Raw genomic sequence first — 17,755 nt, 5'->3', positions numbered from 1 at the left:
AAGGGAGACTGTTTTCCATTGCAGCAGGGGAGAGTGGCTCAAGTAAGTGGCTCCCCTTGGTGCTTAAAAATAAGGCTCTAAAAAGTGATTAAAAAAACAAAAGAGGCAAGTAAGCACAGTTAGTATGGTGATACATTATTAAATATCTGGATAGCTCCACAAATTGAATTAACAACGTCAACACAGTTCATGGTAAACAATACTGCACAAAACATTGTGTCCATAAAGCCTTATGATACAGTGGAAACCATAATGCACTAGAATTCACATTTGTTTTCTGTCATTACCAGCCCTGTGATGAGGTCACTTGGGCAAAATCACATTAACTCTTTGGTGTTGCTTATTGCAAAAAAGAATGAAGTATGCATCTCCAAGGTACTTTTCGACTTATTCTGATGTTTTATGTTTTGTTATTCCTACACAAGAGGAGGAAATCTAGAATTAGTTCTAACATAAGTCTTCTTAATTACATCAGCAGAGGCAGAAGAGTTTATGAGGGATACAGGACAAGATAGCTTACATATACCTATGATCGTAAGTACATGCAAATATATTTACACTAGTGTGCCTAGCATTATGTCTGGCACACAACTGTCACCTGTAATGTTTGTGAATTAATACCCACACATGTAAGATTGCAGTATCTAACAAGTTTTATTAAAATCAGCATCTGAGAAGAAGTTGTAATTACAAAAACCAAACAAAGTAAAACAAAAAACAGAAAACAGAAAAAAAAAAAAAGATGCTGGTGAGGTTGTGGAGAAATAGAAACACTTTTACATGGTTGGTGGGAGTGTAAATTAGTTCAACCATTGTGGAAGTAAGTGTGGCGATTCCTCAAAGATCTGAAGGCAGAAATACCATTTGATCCAGTAATCTCATTACTGGGTATATACCCAAAGGAATATAAATCATTCCACTGTAAAGATACATGCATTTATATGTTTACTGCAGCACTATTCACAATAGCAAAGACATGGAATCAACCCAAATGGTGATCAATGATAGAATGGATAAAGAAAATGTGGCACATATACACCATGGAATATTATGCAGCCATAAAAAGGAATCAGATCATGCCCTTTATGAATGGAGCTGGAAGCTGTTATCCTCAGCAAACTAACACAGGACCAGAAAACAAAACACTGCATGCTCTCACTTATAAATAGGAGCTGAACAATGAGAACGCATGGACACATGAGGGAAAACAACATACACTGGTGCCTGTTGTGGCCGAGGGAAGGGAGAGCATCAGGAAGAATAATTAATGGATGCTGGGCTTAATACCTAGGTGATGGGACGATCTGTGCAGCAAACCACCATGGCACATGTTTGCCTATGTAACAAACCTGCACATCCTGCACATGTACCCCGGAACTTAAAATGAAAGTTGAGGGAAAAAAAAAACTAACTCAAGTATATCAGTAATATTAAAAAAGATAAGCAAAACTCATTATAGTCAAATAAATACTAGAATAAGAAAAATATTTGCTATGCACATGACAAAAGGTTAATCTCTAATATACAAACAATTCCTATTAAGTGGTGTTTTGCTCAATAGAAAAATTAGAAAATTGGACAAAACATATAAATAAGCATCCTGTGGAAATTCGAATAGCCTCTAAACATGAGATCAGCCTTATTAATAGGAAAATGTCAGTAAAACAATAGAATAGCATTTGTCAATCTATCATATTTGCAAGAGTTTAAAGGACTAATAACATACAGTTAGAGTCAGGATATGAGGAAACAGGTATTTTTGATGTATTCCACCTGTGAACTGAAACACCTTTTTGAAAAATAATCTGACAGAATATATTAATATTTAAGATGTTCACATCCTTTGGTTTATCCATCCAATGTTTGGGACTACATTTAATATTAGATCTCAGGATTATTGAGTGCTTACTCTGCGCCAGGCACAAGTCTGAGAGTTTTATACATACTCATAACTTCTCCCTACAATTTTGTAACATAGTTACTGTCATCATCCCATTGTACAGATGGGGAAAAATGGGATATATAAAGGCTAAAGAATTTGCTTGAAGTCATAGAGCTAGTTAAAAGCACAAATGAAATTTGAAACCACATGGTTCCAAAGCCTGTGTTCTAAATTCCATGATGCATCACCTCCTTTTCCTCTGATAGAAAGTGAATGCATCAGTTCATTAACATAATAGAGATTTTTGTTATAGTAAGAAGAGCAAAAAAATGGGAAACAATTTTACTATCCATCAATGGCAGAATGGTTGAACACATTATGTGGTATTCATAGAATGTAACATTCTGCAGCTATTAAAAAGATGGATTAGAAAGACGTCCATGATATACAAATTTTAAAATGACACAGTAAACACACACATTATTGAGCTACCAAGGTGCACAATTTACTCTTTTTCTGTAGACACAGAAAGAAAAGTCAAAAGCTTTTTATAAAGAAAATAATATATTCATTCTCTATGGAATTTTTATATGTCTATTTCTATAAACAGTAGATTAATATGGAAGAATATACAACCCACTTTCACATTGCTTTTCTCAGGGGAAGGACTGGACTGAGGGAGAGTGAGATTATTAATTTTTTATTTATGTATCTTTTAGGCTTTTGTGTTTTCACAAGAGCATGCACATCATTATTGATATTAAAAATACAGCTTTTGTGTAAACCAAACAAAGAAATGAATAAAACAAATAACAAACCCGTAGCTTAACTGAGATGGTTCTGGTTTTTAAATTATTTCAGTACTTTTTTGTTCACTAGGTTGACATTGCAAATATTAAACATTAGCTTTTGAAGATCATGAACATGAGAAGAAACAGTTATTCTATAAGCAGATAATTTTAATTAAAATTGAAGAAATCTGCCGAGATGGAAGGAAAGGGTGACAAGGTAGAAGGAAGGGTATAAAACATGGTAGAAAGCCAAGGGGCTGATGGAGAGAAATTAAATTTAAAAACTCCCTTGTCTTATACATTTCAAGACTTTGACAAACTAGACAAATGTGAAGCCACTACAGGTTTGCCAATGAAATACTTTAGTAACTGTATCTTAGCTGTTGAAACAGACCAAATTTGAAATAAAACAAAATTCCTTCATGATTTTGCTGTTGGCTGGAAAACAGATAAGCAGCATAGCAGATGTTTACAATTGTATTTATTACTGTGAGAAATATTTTACTATCATATTTACATGTTCCATAAAAAATAATTAGCCATCCAATTAGTATTCTACTAATTACATTATGAAAACCTAGGTTCTTATTTCTGTCAATTAAGACAATAATTTTTGTTCATGAGTTTTAATTAATTGGATATTAACTCATGATCCTAAGTGTGCACATATTTTCTATATCTTTTATTTTTGGAATTAGCAACTATTCATCTTTTCTGCATGTGAATTTAGTATATTGATATTACCTAAAACGTGCTTTACTCAAAAAAGTGAATAGTAAGTGGCATTATGCTTTCAGATATTACATTTTATGTAATGCAAAAGTAAAAGGAATATCTCATTTGCAGATGTACATGTTTTGCATTGAGATGTAAAATGTAATTAAACTTTACTCAGAAACACTTCTCTACATCTGATTCTTTGCAAAAATGGGAAAAGCAAGCTCTTCCAGCAGAAACAACAAGTAAACAAAACAACCATTTGCAAGACATATTTCTCAATTATGGCAGCTGGGGCTCACAGAGGCTAGAGCTATGACCTGGTGGTGTATACACAGTATAAACACCGGAGTTCAGTAATTAGGTTAGAGTTAATTTTAACGTTTCAGTGGCCTTGTGCATAATCAAGTAAAAGGTCATTGCCCACACTGGTGCATTTCACAAAGAACCCTCAGCAGCTAGAAATGGACATGGACATGTCTTTACTTAAGCCTGCACAATTCAAATCCAGAAACCATTCATATGCATAGTAGATTATTTTTTCTATTCATTTAAAGCAGTTTACTCCCATAAAAAAGTTTCTAGCAAATGCAGAAAAACTAGAAAAAAATTGTTAAATTAAAATATTCTTAACATTATCCTGAACGTGTGTTTGGTCTGAAATAGATGGAAAAAAACTTTGGTTACTCTTCCTCACTTAAAATTATTTTCAAAACCAGTATTGAAAAGGGATTATCTTGTAGAAGAACATACGTTTCTAGATTCGGTAAATTTTGTTTCTTGTTTGGTGGGGAGAGATGGGGGATGATTTACATCTGTTGTGTTTTTGTCAGTACCCTTGTTTCTAAACAGAGGCAGCAATCAAAATGGTTCACTTGACCCTGGCTTCAGCTGCTGGCATGTTACTCAGACAGACCAATCTCAGGACCCTAATTCCTCTGCCACAGTGATTCAAAGCAGGGTCCACTGGAGTCCTTTCATGAGAATGGATGCAGGGATACTGAAAGAGAGAGCGAGAGCACTATCTTTTTTTATTTGGAGCAATGTGGATATATAGCCTTGGAGCTGCCGGGAGCCAGTTTTCCTCCTAAAAGGAGAAAGACTCTGCAGCAGAGGAGAATAAGGCCAACAAACAAAGAGGAATGAAGGTAGTGTGAGCTGAAATGGTGAGAAAGGGTGAGAGTAGAAGGCGATGGACCCAGTGATACTGTTTGAGGACTTAGTGCAGTCTGTGGCTAAGCCAATAATTTTCTTCTTGCCTAAGATAATTTGAGATCTGTCATTTTCAACTAAAATGTCCTGCAGAATGGCAGAACAGTGAGCTTGGTGAAAAAGGACTATCATTGAGAGATACATGCTAATATATTGTTTTGCTATTAAAGCAATAAGTATGTCATGTAAATATTGTTTTTACAGAAACTGAAAAACAGAAAAATTTTAGAAAAGTATTTCTGATTTGGGACCTGAGAAATGGGATGCTTTAAATGAAAGGTAAGGAACTGAGTAGGACATTAAATAGAAAAAGAAGGGCATGTAGAAGAGAGTGAGAAAAAGTGGATTAAGAGGTTTTGAAGAATTTTCCATTTCTATCCATTTTGTCATGCTAATAATAGCCTACTTAGTCGCACCTCTTGAGAGGCCCAAGGATAAGGCATCTACTCCTTTCTGCAGACTATGACATCTACAAAGTTAGTCTGTAATGCTTCTATGAAGAAGTTGCTGGAGGAGATAAAAAGCAAGATAATGATCTATGGAAAGAATAATTCTTTGTGCCTTCAAATGTGGGGTGTCTCCTATGCCAAAGAGGCAACACTAGCAGTTTTAAAGAGAGACTCTATTAGGGAGATGGGAAGGAGAACAGGAGCATGAAAGGAGGGAGTGTCTTTTTGCTGGAGAAATGTTTACTTTGCAATTAGCAAAGGACAAGAAGCTTCTTTTGGAAACTATATTTGGGGGTCCAGAATTTAAATTTATGCTGATGCTCTCCGAGTCTCTCTCTAGGGAACCCTCCTAATTGGCAGGGATCTCAGTTGGCTAGAACAGGCTGTAAAGGAAGCCAAGGTCTTGGGGTCATTTCTCCAAAGGGCCGGTTAACTCAGCCTTGTTCCACAACCACAAGCTGTACCTTTAACCCTACTTAGCCATCTTACAAAAACATATTAGCACATCAACATGGTGGTCACAGAAAAAATAGATGTATTCACATTGAGACCAAAATGAAATGTAAGCAGAGAAATTTCATTTTTGCCAGCATTAACAAATGTCTTTGTAATGTGTTAGGAAAATCTAATGAAGACAGTATCTACTGGTGGTACAAATCACAAAGGTGAAAACTGTTAACAAAGGTGTATGCTTATTGAAAGGGCTGATCCTCTACGGTCATTACCTTGTGGACTGATATAAACCATTTAGAATATAAGATCTATGATGAAAAGAATTTTGTCTTTTTTTGTGTACTGCTTTATACTCAGCACCTACGAGTGCCCAGCATGTGGTGGAAGTTTAATAAATATTTGTTGAGCGTAAGAAGGTATCTTGGCCTCACATTTTATTCATTCTTCCTGTTCTGCCCTTTACAAATTAGAAAGTACAATAGAAATAATATCCAATGCAACATGTCCTGCATCAACAGTTGACTGTTTTTACAAAGGAAGGAAGGAAATTTGCAAAGGAAATACAAATCTCTTACTGTATTTCAGACATTAAGAGATTGTTAAATGAATGAGCAATCACACTAATCTAACTACAAACAAGAGAAAGACCTCTAGGGTAGATTGCAAAAAAGGCTATAATTCTCCTCTCCCACCCTATGTATGTATGCCACCTTGCAAAGTAAGTTTGCACTTTCTCCTGCCAAGAGATAAAATCTGTTTCTTCAACTCTTGAATCAGGAATAGGCTTATAACTAACTAGTACAGGCTGACAGAATGTGGTGGAAGTAAAAACTATGCCAGGTTCTGCGCCTAGCCTCAAGAGGAATGACTTCACTTTTTCTACTTTGGAAGGCTGTAGGACCTCCTGCCATCTTGATGATAATAGAAACATGGCAATTTCCTCATTCTCCAGCCATCCAACAATGTGACGGAGCCCAGGCAAGATCAAAATTGCCCAGTAGGTTTCAGCCTTAATTGCCCAGCCACAAATTGTTAAGTGGTTGTTGTTTTAAGCCTCTGTGTTTTGAGGTTATTTGTTATGCAGCAAAAGCTAGCTGAAGCAATCCTCATGCAGCTGATCTAAACAATGGCAAGATCATTGTTTGCTTAGGAGCTGAAGAACGCTACCACTCTATTCAATAATCTGACCACTGTGTGTTATGTCACACTCACCAATGGGTCACAAAGCACTAGATATTTATAAATATCACTAAGTGAAATCTCACAGAATATAGACATTTTCAAGGATCGTTTATTACAAAGTCTGTTTTAGAATAGGAATACTGAGGTACACACCAATTAGCAGAAAAGCCTACAAATAATTTTTATACTATCATAGGAATGAAGGAATTACATAGATAGTAATAACAATTAAGTATTTCCCACCACGAATAATGTCCACCATGATTTTTGACCACTGTTAATAAAATCCCCAAAATCTCAGGGAGCCTACAAAAATGATATGGAGCAAACGTGGTCTGAATTATAACTGCTGGTTGAGTTCTAAAAACTGATATATCAAGGATTGCAAGTCATGAAGTAAAGGTTTTTTATTTTCTTCAGAGCTTTTTCTTTAACATTGAGAAGTTTAAGAACATATAATAGGATGTCAAATGTGTTACAGGCAAGAAACTTAATAACTGTTATTTCATTTTTTTTCTACATTGATCCAGGTGTTGGCTGTGATTCTTCTGCTTCATTATGACACAGGGGAGTCAGCTGTGCATATAAAGCCTCTCAGTTCAGTCTTAAACCCAAAAACCTAGGCAACAAAGAATCCTCACAAAGATCCTGCTATTATAATGTCAATGCCAGAGGAAACAATAAGAGATTGGGACCTGTCACTGAAGTTATAAAATGTTTTCACCTATATGGATAATACATTCTGATACTTGTCCACTGAATTTACAAGGTGATTTGATGTTTCAGTGATTAAATTGGAGGTGGTGGGAAAGTAAAAAAAAGGAATAACGATTGAGTAATATAGCTAAGGAGAAAAAAAATCAAATAAAAACAGAGAGTAGGTCATATGTGACCATGGTTAAAGAGCATCTGAAGACTAAACATGTTTTTATGAGAGACTTTAAAGATTAGTAGTGAGGTAGGAGGTAGGGCTTGACTCATGAGGTGAGACTTGACTCTGGAGGTGGGGTTCACACACCAGACCAAACTGAGGACTAATTAAAACAGGCATGGGGTGGAAGCACCTTTCTAAAAGACATACCCACCAATGTGCCATGTCAGTTTGCCATTGCCATGGCAACACCCAGAAATTACCACCCCTTTCCATAGCAACAACCCAACGACCTAGAAGTTACCACCCTTTTCCTAGAGATTTCTGCATAACCTTCTGCTTAATTTGCATCTAATTAAAAGAGGGTATAAATGTGCCTGCAGAACTACCTCTGAGATGGTACTCAGGGCACACTGCCTATGGGGTAGCCCTGCTCCACAAGGAGCGGTACCTCTGCTGCTGCTGTACACTGTTGCTTCAATAAAAGTTGCTGTTGAACACCACTGGCTTGCCCTTGAATTCTTCTCTGGGATAAGCCAAGAACCCTCCCAGGCTAAGCCCCACTTTTCAGGCTCCTCTGCCCTGCATCGGTAGTGCCTACATTCTTTAAAGGACAGTTGTACAGTTTACTATTATTAAAAGCTTAATATTTAAAATAGCTTGTAGTATATAAACCTGTAAACTGTCAATCCTTAACAAACATACTCTAGGTCTGGTTCTAATACTTGATCAGTTTAGAGAGATGAAATTTTAAAGTATCAAGTTGAACCATATGAAACTGCTGACATTTGACCATTTATGACCTACAAAAAAGGCAGTTGCATGCAGTTCAACTGAATAGATAGGAGAGTATTATGAAACAAGAAATTATTATAGCCATATAATTAATTTTGGTGGAGGGAAAGCTAAATAGTGATTCAGCAACTGGAAGGCCTGTCCACTGAGGACATTAAATTGAAAACGTGGCTTAGCCTTTAAGAGAGAATACATTCAGCCAGGCATGGTGTCTTATGCCTGTAATCCCAGCACTTTGGGAGGCTGAGGCAGGTGGATTGCCTGAGTTCAGGGGTTCGAGACCAGCCTGACCAACACAGTGAAACCCCGGGTTTACTAAAATACAAAAAATTAGCCAGGCATGGCAGCATGTGCCTGTAATCCCAGCTTCTCAGGAGGCTGAGACAGGAGAATCACTTGAACTCAGGAGGTGGAGGTTGCAGTGAGTCAAGATCGCGCCACTGCACTCCAACCTGGGCGACAGAGACTCCATCTCAAAAAAAAAAAAAAAAGAGAATGCATTCATTTACATTAAGGAATATCTCTCTGAAAACAAGGGTTGTTATTTATTACAATAGTCTACCTTTCTTGGAGGTTTTAAACATAGTAGAATATTTATGTGTGGCTCTGGAATATTTTAAATTAAAATAATATTAACTTTGAGTAAAACTGATTTTTGCCTTTATAGTGGGGAGCAAAATATACCAATGGTTTTCATTGGTAGCAATTGATCCTCCCCAGAATCTGAACAAGCAACCCACTTAGGTAGGGAATGGCTAGGCCCCAAGAAGGATAAAAAGAGAGACAAGAGAGACCGTTGAGTTTACACCAAGATTTCTCATCCTTGGTCCTCTTAGCAAATAATAATGTGTCTTGGGGAGCAAAGTTGTCCACAGTTGAGAACCACATTCTCTAATGCCATTATTATCTCAGCTCTGTACTTTGTTAATTTTTTTCTCTGAACCATGTCAAGAGACTAGTGCACTAACAGGTGTAGGGAAAGAGTAGAAAGATCCTACTACCCAGTGCTTAACCAGGATGACTGTCTTCAGGTCGGCTGGTCTTCATGAGGTTAAAGTAGGGAGAGGACATGATACAAATACTCAAAGCCAGTTGGCATCCACAATTTTGAGCTAATAAATCCATCTATATGGATTTGATGAATTGTACTGGGAATCTTAGCTAAATATCTTGTTTTAAATCTGAATTAATATTTAATATAATAAATCCTTTCCATAGAACTCAATGATACAGCAGTGGAGTAGTTATTTTTAAGGCATAAACTAAAGGACAGAGGAGGAAATATAACAGACTCACTGCCATTTTGGCTTAGATTTTTAAAAACTGATCTTATTGTAATTTAAATATAGTACTCACAATAAACATAATGTGTATTTATAATATTGGTATTAGAGGACATGATTCATAACACTTTATAAGTTAACATGTAAGACATTTCCTTTATGTAATGCCTGGTAGACTTACTATACTTAATTTTGAGAAAGTACGTAAGGCAACCTAGAGTATACTCAAATAGTACAATAATACAATGATTCCCACATTTGTTTCTTCCCTGGAGTGTCCCTAAACATTTTATTTCTTTCTATTTTAAAAGGTTCCTTTTCTGTTTCTCTGGTGGAATGAATGCTAGCTTGTCTTTATACCAGGAAGGTAGATCTCCACCTCATTTCCTCCAGCAATGTGCTCTTCTCTCTCCTTCCTATCCCAAGATCTTACACTAACGTGACTAATAAGAATCTTTTTCATAAAATTAACCAAAGAACAAAATTTCTTTTATTCTTCGTGAGTTGCCTTAAAAACCATCTATAGGAAATTCTCTTTAGTTAATTAGAGGAAGGTGCAAATGAATGAAAAATGTGTTTGTTGACTCTGCTTCCACCACCACATACACAAAACTACCTTTTTACATCAAATGCAGGTGCACACTCGTCTTCCTGAGCTGTTTCAGTTTTCCTTATCTGAGATTGTTACACACTGTATGTCCAAAAAGTCAATAAATAAAATCTGACAATCACTGGAAATGTATTTTCTCCTTGTTTACTTCTAGTTAAATATGATGTTTCAATACACATGTGATAATAGTTTATATACTAGTCTGTATAATCTCTTAAAATCTATATTTTTGATATTTCAAATATATAATTCAATTAAGTTCAAGCTAGAAAGAATTGTATTGGTAATAACCTCTTACTAAAGTTAGTAATTGATGGAAAAATTCAGGCTGATTAAAAGGTAGCATGTCAAGTAGAGGGGAATAATCTGAAATACTGTAAACAAATACATGAGATAATTTAAATGTAAGGATACAACAATTAAATTTATCTCCTCGGGTTAACTTATTCTAAGCATGAGAAAATGGTAGTGAAGAAAAATGTGTGTAAGATTTTGCAACACATACATATCTAAAAAGCATCTCCCAACTAGATGAATCCACTCTGTTCCTACAAACTATTTTCTTCTATTCAACTTCTTATTTGTGTACATTTTGAAAAGTCATTTCTGGATCTTATCATTCTTCCCTGGAGATCTTGCCTTTGGCGATTTCAACGGAGCAGAAAAAATCCTGAACACATGCTTCCTATGAGTTATCTACCTCTGTCTATTGTTAACCTCTTAGGCAGGGATCACAGACCTAACTTTAAATTCAAGCTTTAATTTTATAAGAAAAGTCTTATCTTTCAGTATGCTCATCTAGAAATGCTCAAGCTATGAACATAAAAGAATCTTCTGATTTTTTTTAATCTATAAGCATCTGGGAGCAACTCAAATAATAGCTATCCTAAGTGTGAGGGGAAGTCATGTCTGTACCATATCACTTTATGGTGTTTATCTTTAAAGTTGATTAAATGTTTCTAATGCTTACTCTACTTAAAATAAGAAATGTCAACTTATATAGAAAAATATAAAGATAAAGTCCTCTACTAAATTTGCTCTGATGATATGCTTCTATGTATATGTGGGGTTCTTATCATTTAGGTTATAAATTCAAGACAAGTAATTGTCAAGATAGTTTTATTATATATTATACATAATATATAAATATATAGTAGAGCCTAAATGAAGACTCTGGATAATGTTGTCATTTTGATATGATGCTTGATAGAGAGGATAGGGTGGGATGTCCAGAGGTCATTATTACTTTTCTATCTGCTTTGTGTTCAAATAGGATACTGGCTGACTAAACCATAAGAGAAGTTAAGAAAACTGGAGGATTAGAGAGATAAACAACAAAGAGAGAAGTGATTTTCTTCCTACCTTAAGTTTCTAGGCTACTTAAAACAAGTTTTTGACAAACACCTTGAAAAATAAATGAAGAAAAATAAAAGTAGGACTAAATCTGGAAAGTAAATTGTAAATACGATTCGTATTTGCCACTTGTTAGTCTATATTTTATAAAATTTGAAAAAATAAAACACCTAAATGTTTCTAGTTGTATAAACTTCTCTTTTTAAATGTAAAATGTCACGGTATCCTCAGAGGGGAAGAAAACAAACCAGAAAGACACTTTTGAGCGAAATCTTATGTCACAGGTTACTATTTCAAACTTCTTGTGGTATTATTTATTTTTATCTTTTTCTAAATGAGATAAATGCCAGTTGTAACAGCTGACATTTTCAATGTTAATATTTAAGTCAAGTGCTACCAAAATATACTCTATTGAAAGATCACATTCTCAAGTAAAAGTAATAAAATGTAATTAGAATCGTGATTTAATTCTGCTATTGGATAACTTTTCTTCGCTTATATTTTAAAAGGAATGCATACTGGATACTGATTAATAACATACAATCTTTGTGAAAAGAATGATATGAGCAAGGACCACCTGTAAGTCATTAAATTTTAAAGAAATTTAGTAAACATAAGTAAATGTATGGCAATGGGAGCATACCAACAAGTAGAATGATGAAATATTTGACTTCCAAATCCAACTTTTAAAATCTAAGATGTTTTAAATTAATTCGTAACAAATGCCAAAAGGCTTTTTCACTAGCCAGCTTTCATTCCTTAAACTAAGTTTTAATCAAAACCTCCTACAAATTTACAAAAGTTTGAAGTTCTCTTTAAATAACCCATGTCTTCAAGAATTTTTTCACATTAACTACTCGATTAGAATGGCAGAAGCAGGTTTTATAGTTTTTGGTGATGGCCAATTCTTTTGGCATAATGGATGTTTCTTTGCAAAGTACAGGTGACCCAAATTCTCTCTTGTATAAGCAGTGTTCAAGTTTGCAGTGTCCTCTTCTGTGTTCCCTTTAAACTAGTTCACATGTCTATAATCTCCCTTACTCTATGATGTTGTGATTATCTGTTTAAACATCTCAACCTTTCACGGTGTACCTTCACAATAGAGAGACAGTACGCCATTCAGTTGTGAATCCTTAGGCCCTAGTACTGTGCATAGCCATAAAGTAAGAATATAACAAAACTAGGTTGAATGAATAAATGAATGAAATAAGCTAGTAAATGAATGAAATAGCCTAACAAATGTCAACTATGGAGAAATAAGCTAAGAAAGGTCAACTACAGAGGCAATCAAACCCCTTTGGAATTGAGAAGATCATTTATAGACTCACCAGATAACTGCCAATAGTTACATAAAACTACACAACGTATTTGTAGGAAGTGGTGCTAAAGATATTAATGAGAAAGATAGAAAAATGATATTTTAAAGATCGGCAACTGAGGGTCTTCTAGCTGGAAGTTTATTCACCCTAATGGATCATATTATTAAATGGTATATTTCTCCTTGTTGATTTCATAGCAAATTCTAATAGTTAATACTGATGGAATAGGTTCTGTAATCTGGTCTATAAAGTTAGTGCAATATGAAAAGAAATCTAGAGACAAATGTCTTTAATGATTTTGCTATATTCATAAAATGTGGCCTTGGTCATTTTATTCAAAATAAAGTCAGTATTAACTGTACTGGCCAGGTATGGTGGCTCACGCTTATAATCCCAGCATTTTGGGAAGCTGAGGTGGGATAATTGCTTGAGCCTGGGAGTTTGAGGTTGCAGTGAACTATGATGGCACCACTGTAATACAGTCTGGATGACAGAATGATATTCTGTCTTTATATATATATATATAAGCTTTTGTAGCTAAGCATATATTATATATTATATACATTATATGCTTATATATAATACATAATATATTATATATAATATATTCTATAACAATATATAATATATTAATATATTTATATACAATATAAATATTAATATATAATTACATAATATATAATATAATTATATATTATATTATATATATATATATGCTTGGCTACAAAAGCTTACCACTGAATTTCACTACTTTGGTTTGCAGGCAGTGAGGAAAGGAATGTTTAATGGCAGTGTTTCTTTGTCTTGTTCTTATACCAAAAGTCATTATACTTTGTATTTATGAGACTTCCCAAAAGTTTTCTAAGTACTAGGAAAGCAGATGATATTAAAGATAATGCCCTAAATGCTTACAATACAACCCAGTTCATCAAAGTTCAATTACCACACTTCTATAGTAGTTTAAAGTTCTGACATCAGGCTCCATATTTTGGAATTACCACATCTATATTCTGTAATTTATAAGCAACATTTTTGTTTGGTACATATTTTAGGATATTAGGCATGAGAGATAATGCCAAATGTTTCCTAAGAAATAAAATGAAAAGTGCAACAGATTATGAGGATTCAAACAAGCACATTTTGTTATTATGATTGTACCTCGTTCTCCCTTCTGACACTTCTTCCTTTGCACTGTACACTTTCTTGTCTCATTTGTGGGGGGACACAGGTTACCCTTTGCTGAAGGATGCTGCATTATTTCTCGGACCCGTGTTTCAGTCCCTCTTTTGAAGCCACATGTTTTTCCCTTCTTCGTGCATGGACTCCAAGGATTCCATTCACTGACCTCACAGTGCACTGAAACAGAACAGAAGAAATAGACTCAGTTGGCTCACAACCACTTTCACTATTGTTGAGTTAAAAAAAAATTTGCTTCAATCAAAACTTGCTCAAATTTGAGCAGAAATCTTGCAGATCAAAGTTGGGTAAGATGACCTAAATATAAAACCAAGAGAATCGGAAAGGCAGAAATTGAATGTTTTCAGTTTGGTACTCATTATCAGGTAAACTCATTTTTGCATTGGATTTCCTTTTTCTTTAGATTGATTAGCACAGGCACTAACCTTAATATAATCACTAAAATTGATCAATTCTTTATAATTTCCAGAGCACGGCTGCAATTGTTGATTGATTCTGACCTGAATTTGAAGAACACTTGTTATACTCTGTGTTAGAGAATTGATTCTCAAACTTTAGCATGCATCAGAATCACTTGGAGGGCTTGCTAAAACAAAAAATGCTGGAGCTTTCCCCACCAGCCCCCACCAGAGTTGCTGATTCAGTTATCTGGGGTAGGGCTGTGAATTTGCCTAACAATACAGGTAATGTTGATTTGCAGGTACTGGGAACACCGTTTGAGAAACTCTGTGTTAAAGAATGCTTGAGCAGAAAATGAATCCAGGTTTTTGGTCTACTATTTACTGCCTTTTCTTACTTCATGTGCTGTTGTATGCTTAAATATTGATATCTGTTACTGAGTATGGTTCAGACATAGCGGTGTCTATTATATGTGAATTGTGGGTCAATTTCAGCTGATAACCTGCTTCTAAAATTAACCTGACCAAGTGATTCCTAAGATGACCTGATGTATTTTCTCTGAAGCTTCTTTTGGAGATTTGGTTCCTTTTTCTGTATTAGTTTCCTTTTTTCCAACAATGGCTTTCTCAGGTTGTAACAGATTTTTGCACTTCTAAAGAAAAGAAACATCTACAAGGTGCTATTTATGTCCCTAAAACTTTCTAATGTATAACAACAGCTAGCAACAGTAACTCTTTCAGATGATTTAAGACTGTCTTTCCACAAAAAGAAGTTTCCAGTAACCTCCCTTATTGCCTTCTGATTTAATGATTCCTTACTTTAGAGCAGAATACTATCTCTCATAACAGCCTCAAGAAAGATAACTTAAATGTTTTAGAAATTTAAATCCATTTATGATACATTTTTCACAGGCCTTTTCAGACTAGGTCCCTGAGTGCAACACGGAATTAAATGGAATTGATTAAATACATGACTTTAAGTTTCTGTTAAGTGAAATGAACTCTATTGAACCATTTTAAAATAGTCCTCATGCTCAGTTATACCATTACAATTTTCATTCAAGAGTAGAGTAACAAAGTCAATTAATAATATTATAATCTCTTTTTGGTTATGGATATTATCTTGCAGCATCCCATTCTGATATTAAGCATTAAAAACTAGTGTATCCTTAGCATTACAAAAAAAAAAACACCTCCAAAAAAGCAAATGAGAAGAAGAAAGTCAATGTTTGTGAGCTGTCACTTTGTCCAGTATTCATTTAATTCCAGAATTAAGAGGACTGAATTAGAAAAAATTATCTGATGTGCAAGTGACCAGAACTTCGGTGCTCTTTCATAATAGCAAAAGTGGTCTAAGCAAATGTATACTTGGACTTCAGAAAAACATATTTAAAAAAATACAGCTTAGGTAATTATTAGTTTATAGTCAGAAGATGAGTGGTTTTAAAAATTAAATTCTAAGGACAACCTTAGATAATTTCATTGGAGGAGGGAACATATTCAAAACTAATGAGTTTAGGTAGTAAAAAGCTCTAATGAGACCAGAGAGCTAAAACACCATGAGATGAGGCGAATTTATCTTAGAGAAATACTGTAGAATAAACCTACAATGTTAGCATCCAAATAATATTTCCAGAAAAAAAATGAAAACTGAAAAAAAGTGCTAAAGACAACACAAAAGGTGATTTAAGTTCTATTCAGATCATTTAATGAACAATGTAGAATCGAGGCACTCCTTGGTTAAGAGGTAGTTAAGAAAAAACAGAATATTCACCTTCTGTGTTCCTTCTAGCTTCTGTATTAAGAACAATCTGAAAACTGGAAATCTTTAGCTATTCACTAATGAAGCAAATGAAGCACATGTCTCATAAAGGCAATGAGCTCCGGTTCCTGGGAATGATTGTGCTGTGGTTGATCATCAGTGCGAGAAGCTGTAAAAGCGATTCCCGAATTGGCAAGAAAGCTGAATAGGATGTCCTCCTAGTAATGTCCTACTAGTAATGACTTGACTTGTCATTTTGCTCTAATTCTTGTTGACTAGTTGCATGGTTACATATAGAACACAGCAAGGGAATGTCCCTTGCAACTCAGTGCTTGGAGTGAGACATATTCTCTCTGTGATTTCTTGAACAAATCCAACTCTCTAAGAGAAGCAATGAGGGTGACAAAATGACAGTGCAGAAAGGAAGCAAATATCTGGAGCACAAAGTGAAAAGAATATGTTCTCTTACAAAATTTGGTTCAGTGGATGTTTCTGTTCCATTTGACCTGCAAACCATGGAAAGCAGATATATTGTGGCATACCTCTTTCATCCCAGCTCTGTATCAGGGTAGCATTTCCTCTGTTTATGACTTTTCCTCTCCATTTAAATTCTCGATAGAAAACTAGAAATACGGACTGGATTTTAGCAATGAGAAAGACACATTCTTTCTGTTGCGTGAGTATTGGGGAGCTGAAGTCAAGTTACTAATTACAGCACTGAAAATAACTTAAAATGTTTCTTTGGGGTCATCATTTTGGCTCTCCAGATCCTAGTTTTCACATTTGTAAAAGGAACAGGCTTTGATATTCCTTCATGATATAGAAGCAGGTCATCGTCATCTTCCCTGAAATTCTGGACTGGACTAAAGGCATGGCAGGTGTAGTACCTGTAGGCTAGGCACCATATGATGGGAGACGTATCTTATCGAGCAAACAACAGGAGCCAGCCCTGAACGAAAGTTGGTGATTTGTGTTACTACAATATCCTAGGTCATTTGCATCTGTTAAATAAACCAAATTCAGTAATTGGCCTTTGGACTGCTAAACTCTCTTCCAAAATATATAAACTTAAATGTAGTTGTGTTAAGAAATAAGTAGTCTTAGTCTTACTAGTAGTATAAATTATCAGTAAGCTTTAAAGACAAATCCAATAGTGCCAAGTGTGAAATGATCTCCCTGACAGAAAAGCATTAATACATTTCAGGTAAACAGCCTTTCCAGAACTGAATGTTACACCTTCAACAACTGAAAAAATCTAACTATGTGCCTTTTTTTTCTGGGTAGAGAAATGTTGCAAACATTCTGCTACTCATCCTGAATTTCTGCTCTTGAATATTCCACAGATGTGTTTTCTATTTTTTCCAGTGTTTGGAACTTATTACCTCTAATCATCAGCCCTCAGGACCTATAAGAAAAATAACTTGTAGTGCTTTTATTTTGTACTTTTTACCCTATTCCTAGGTTGCTTTTTTTCCATGTGT

General features: G+C 34.9%; 1 protein-coding gene across 1 annotated transcript in view; it reads right to left on the bottom strand.

Annotated features, from left to right (window-relative positions):
- Window positions 1-17,755, bottom strand: part of RSPO3 (R-spondin 3) — an 80,910-nt gene that overhangs the window by 29,825 nt on the left and 33,330 nt on the right. The window contains exon 4 of the mRNA XM_011961663.1: window positions 14,076-14,273. Coding sequence (XP_011817053.1) covers window positions 14,076-14,273 — 198 coding nt within the window. The remainder of the gene's footprint in view (window positions 1-14,075; window positions 14,274-17,755) is intronic.

This window comes from Colobus angolensis, unplaced genomic scaffold (assembly GCF_000951035.1).
Source record: "Colobus angolensis palliatus isolate OR3802 unplaced genomic scaffold, Cang.pa_1.0 Scaffold562, whole genome shotgun sequence".
In the NCBI taxonomy this organism is placed as follows: domain Eukaryota; kingdom Metazoa; phylum Chordata; class Mammalia; order Primates; family Cercopithecidae; genus Colobus; species Colobus angolensis.
The sequence above is the reverse complement of the archived record's forward strand: the minus strand, read 5'-3'. Positions and strand labels throughout refer to the sequence as shown.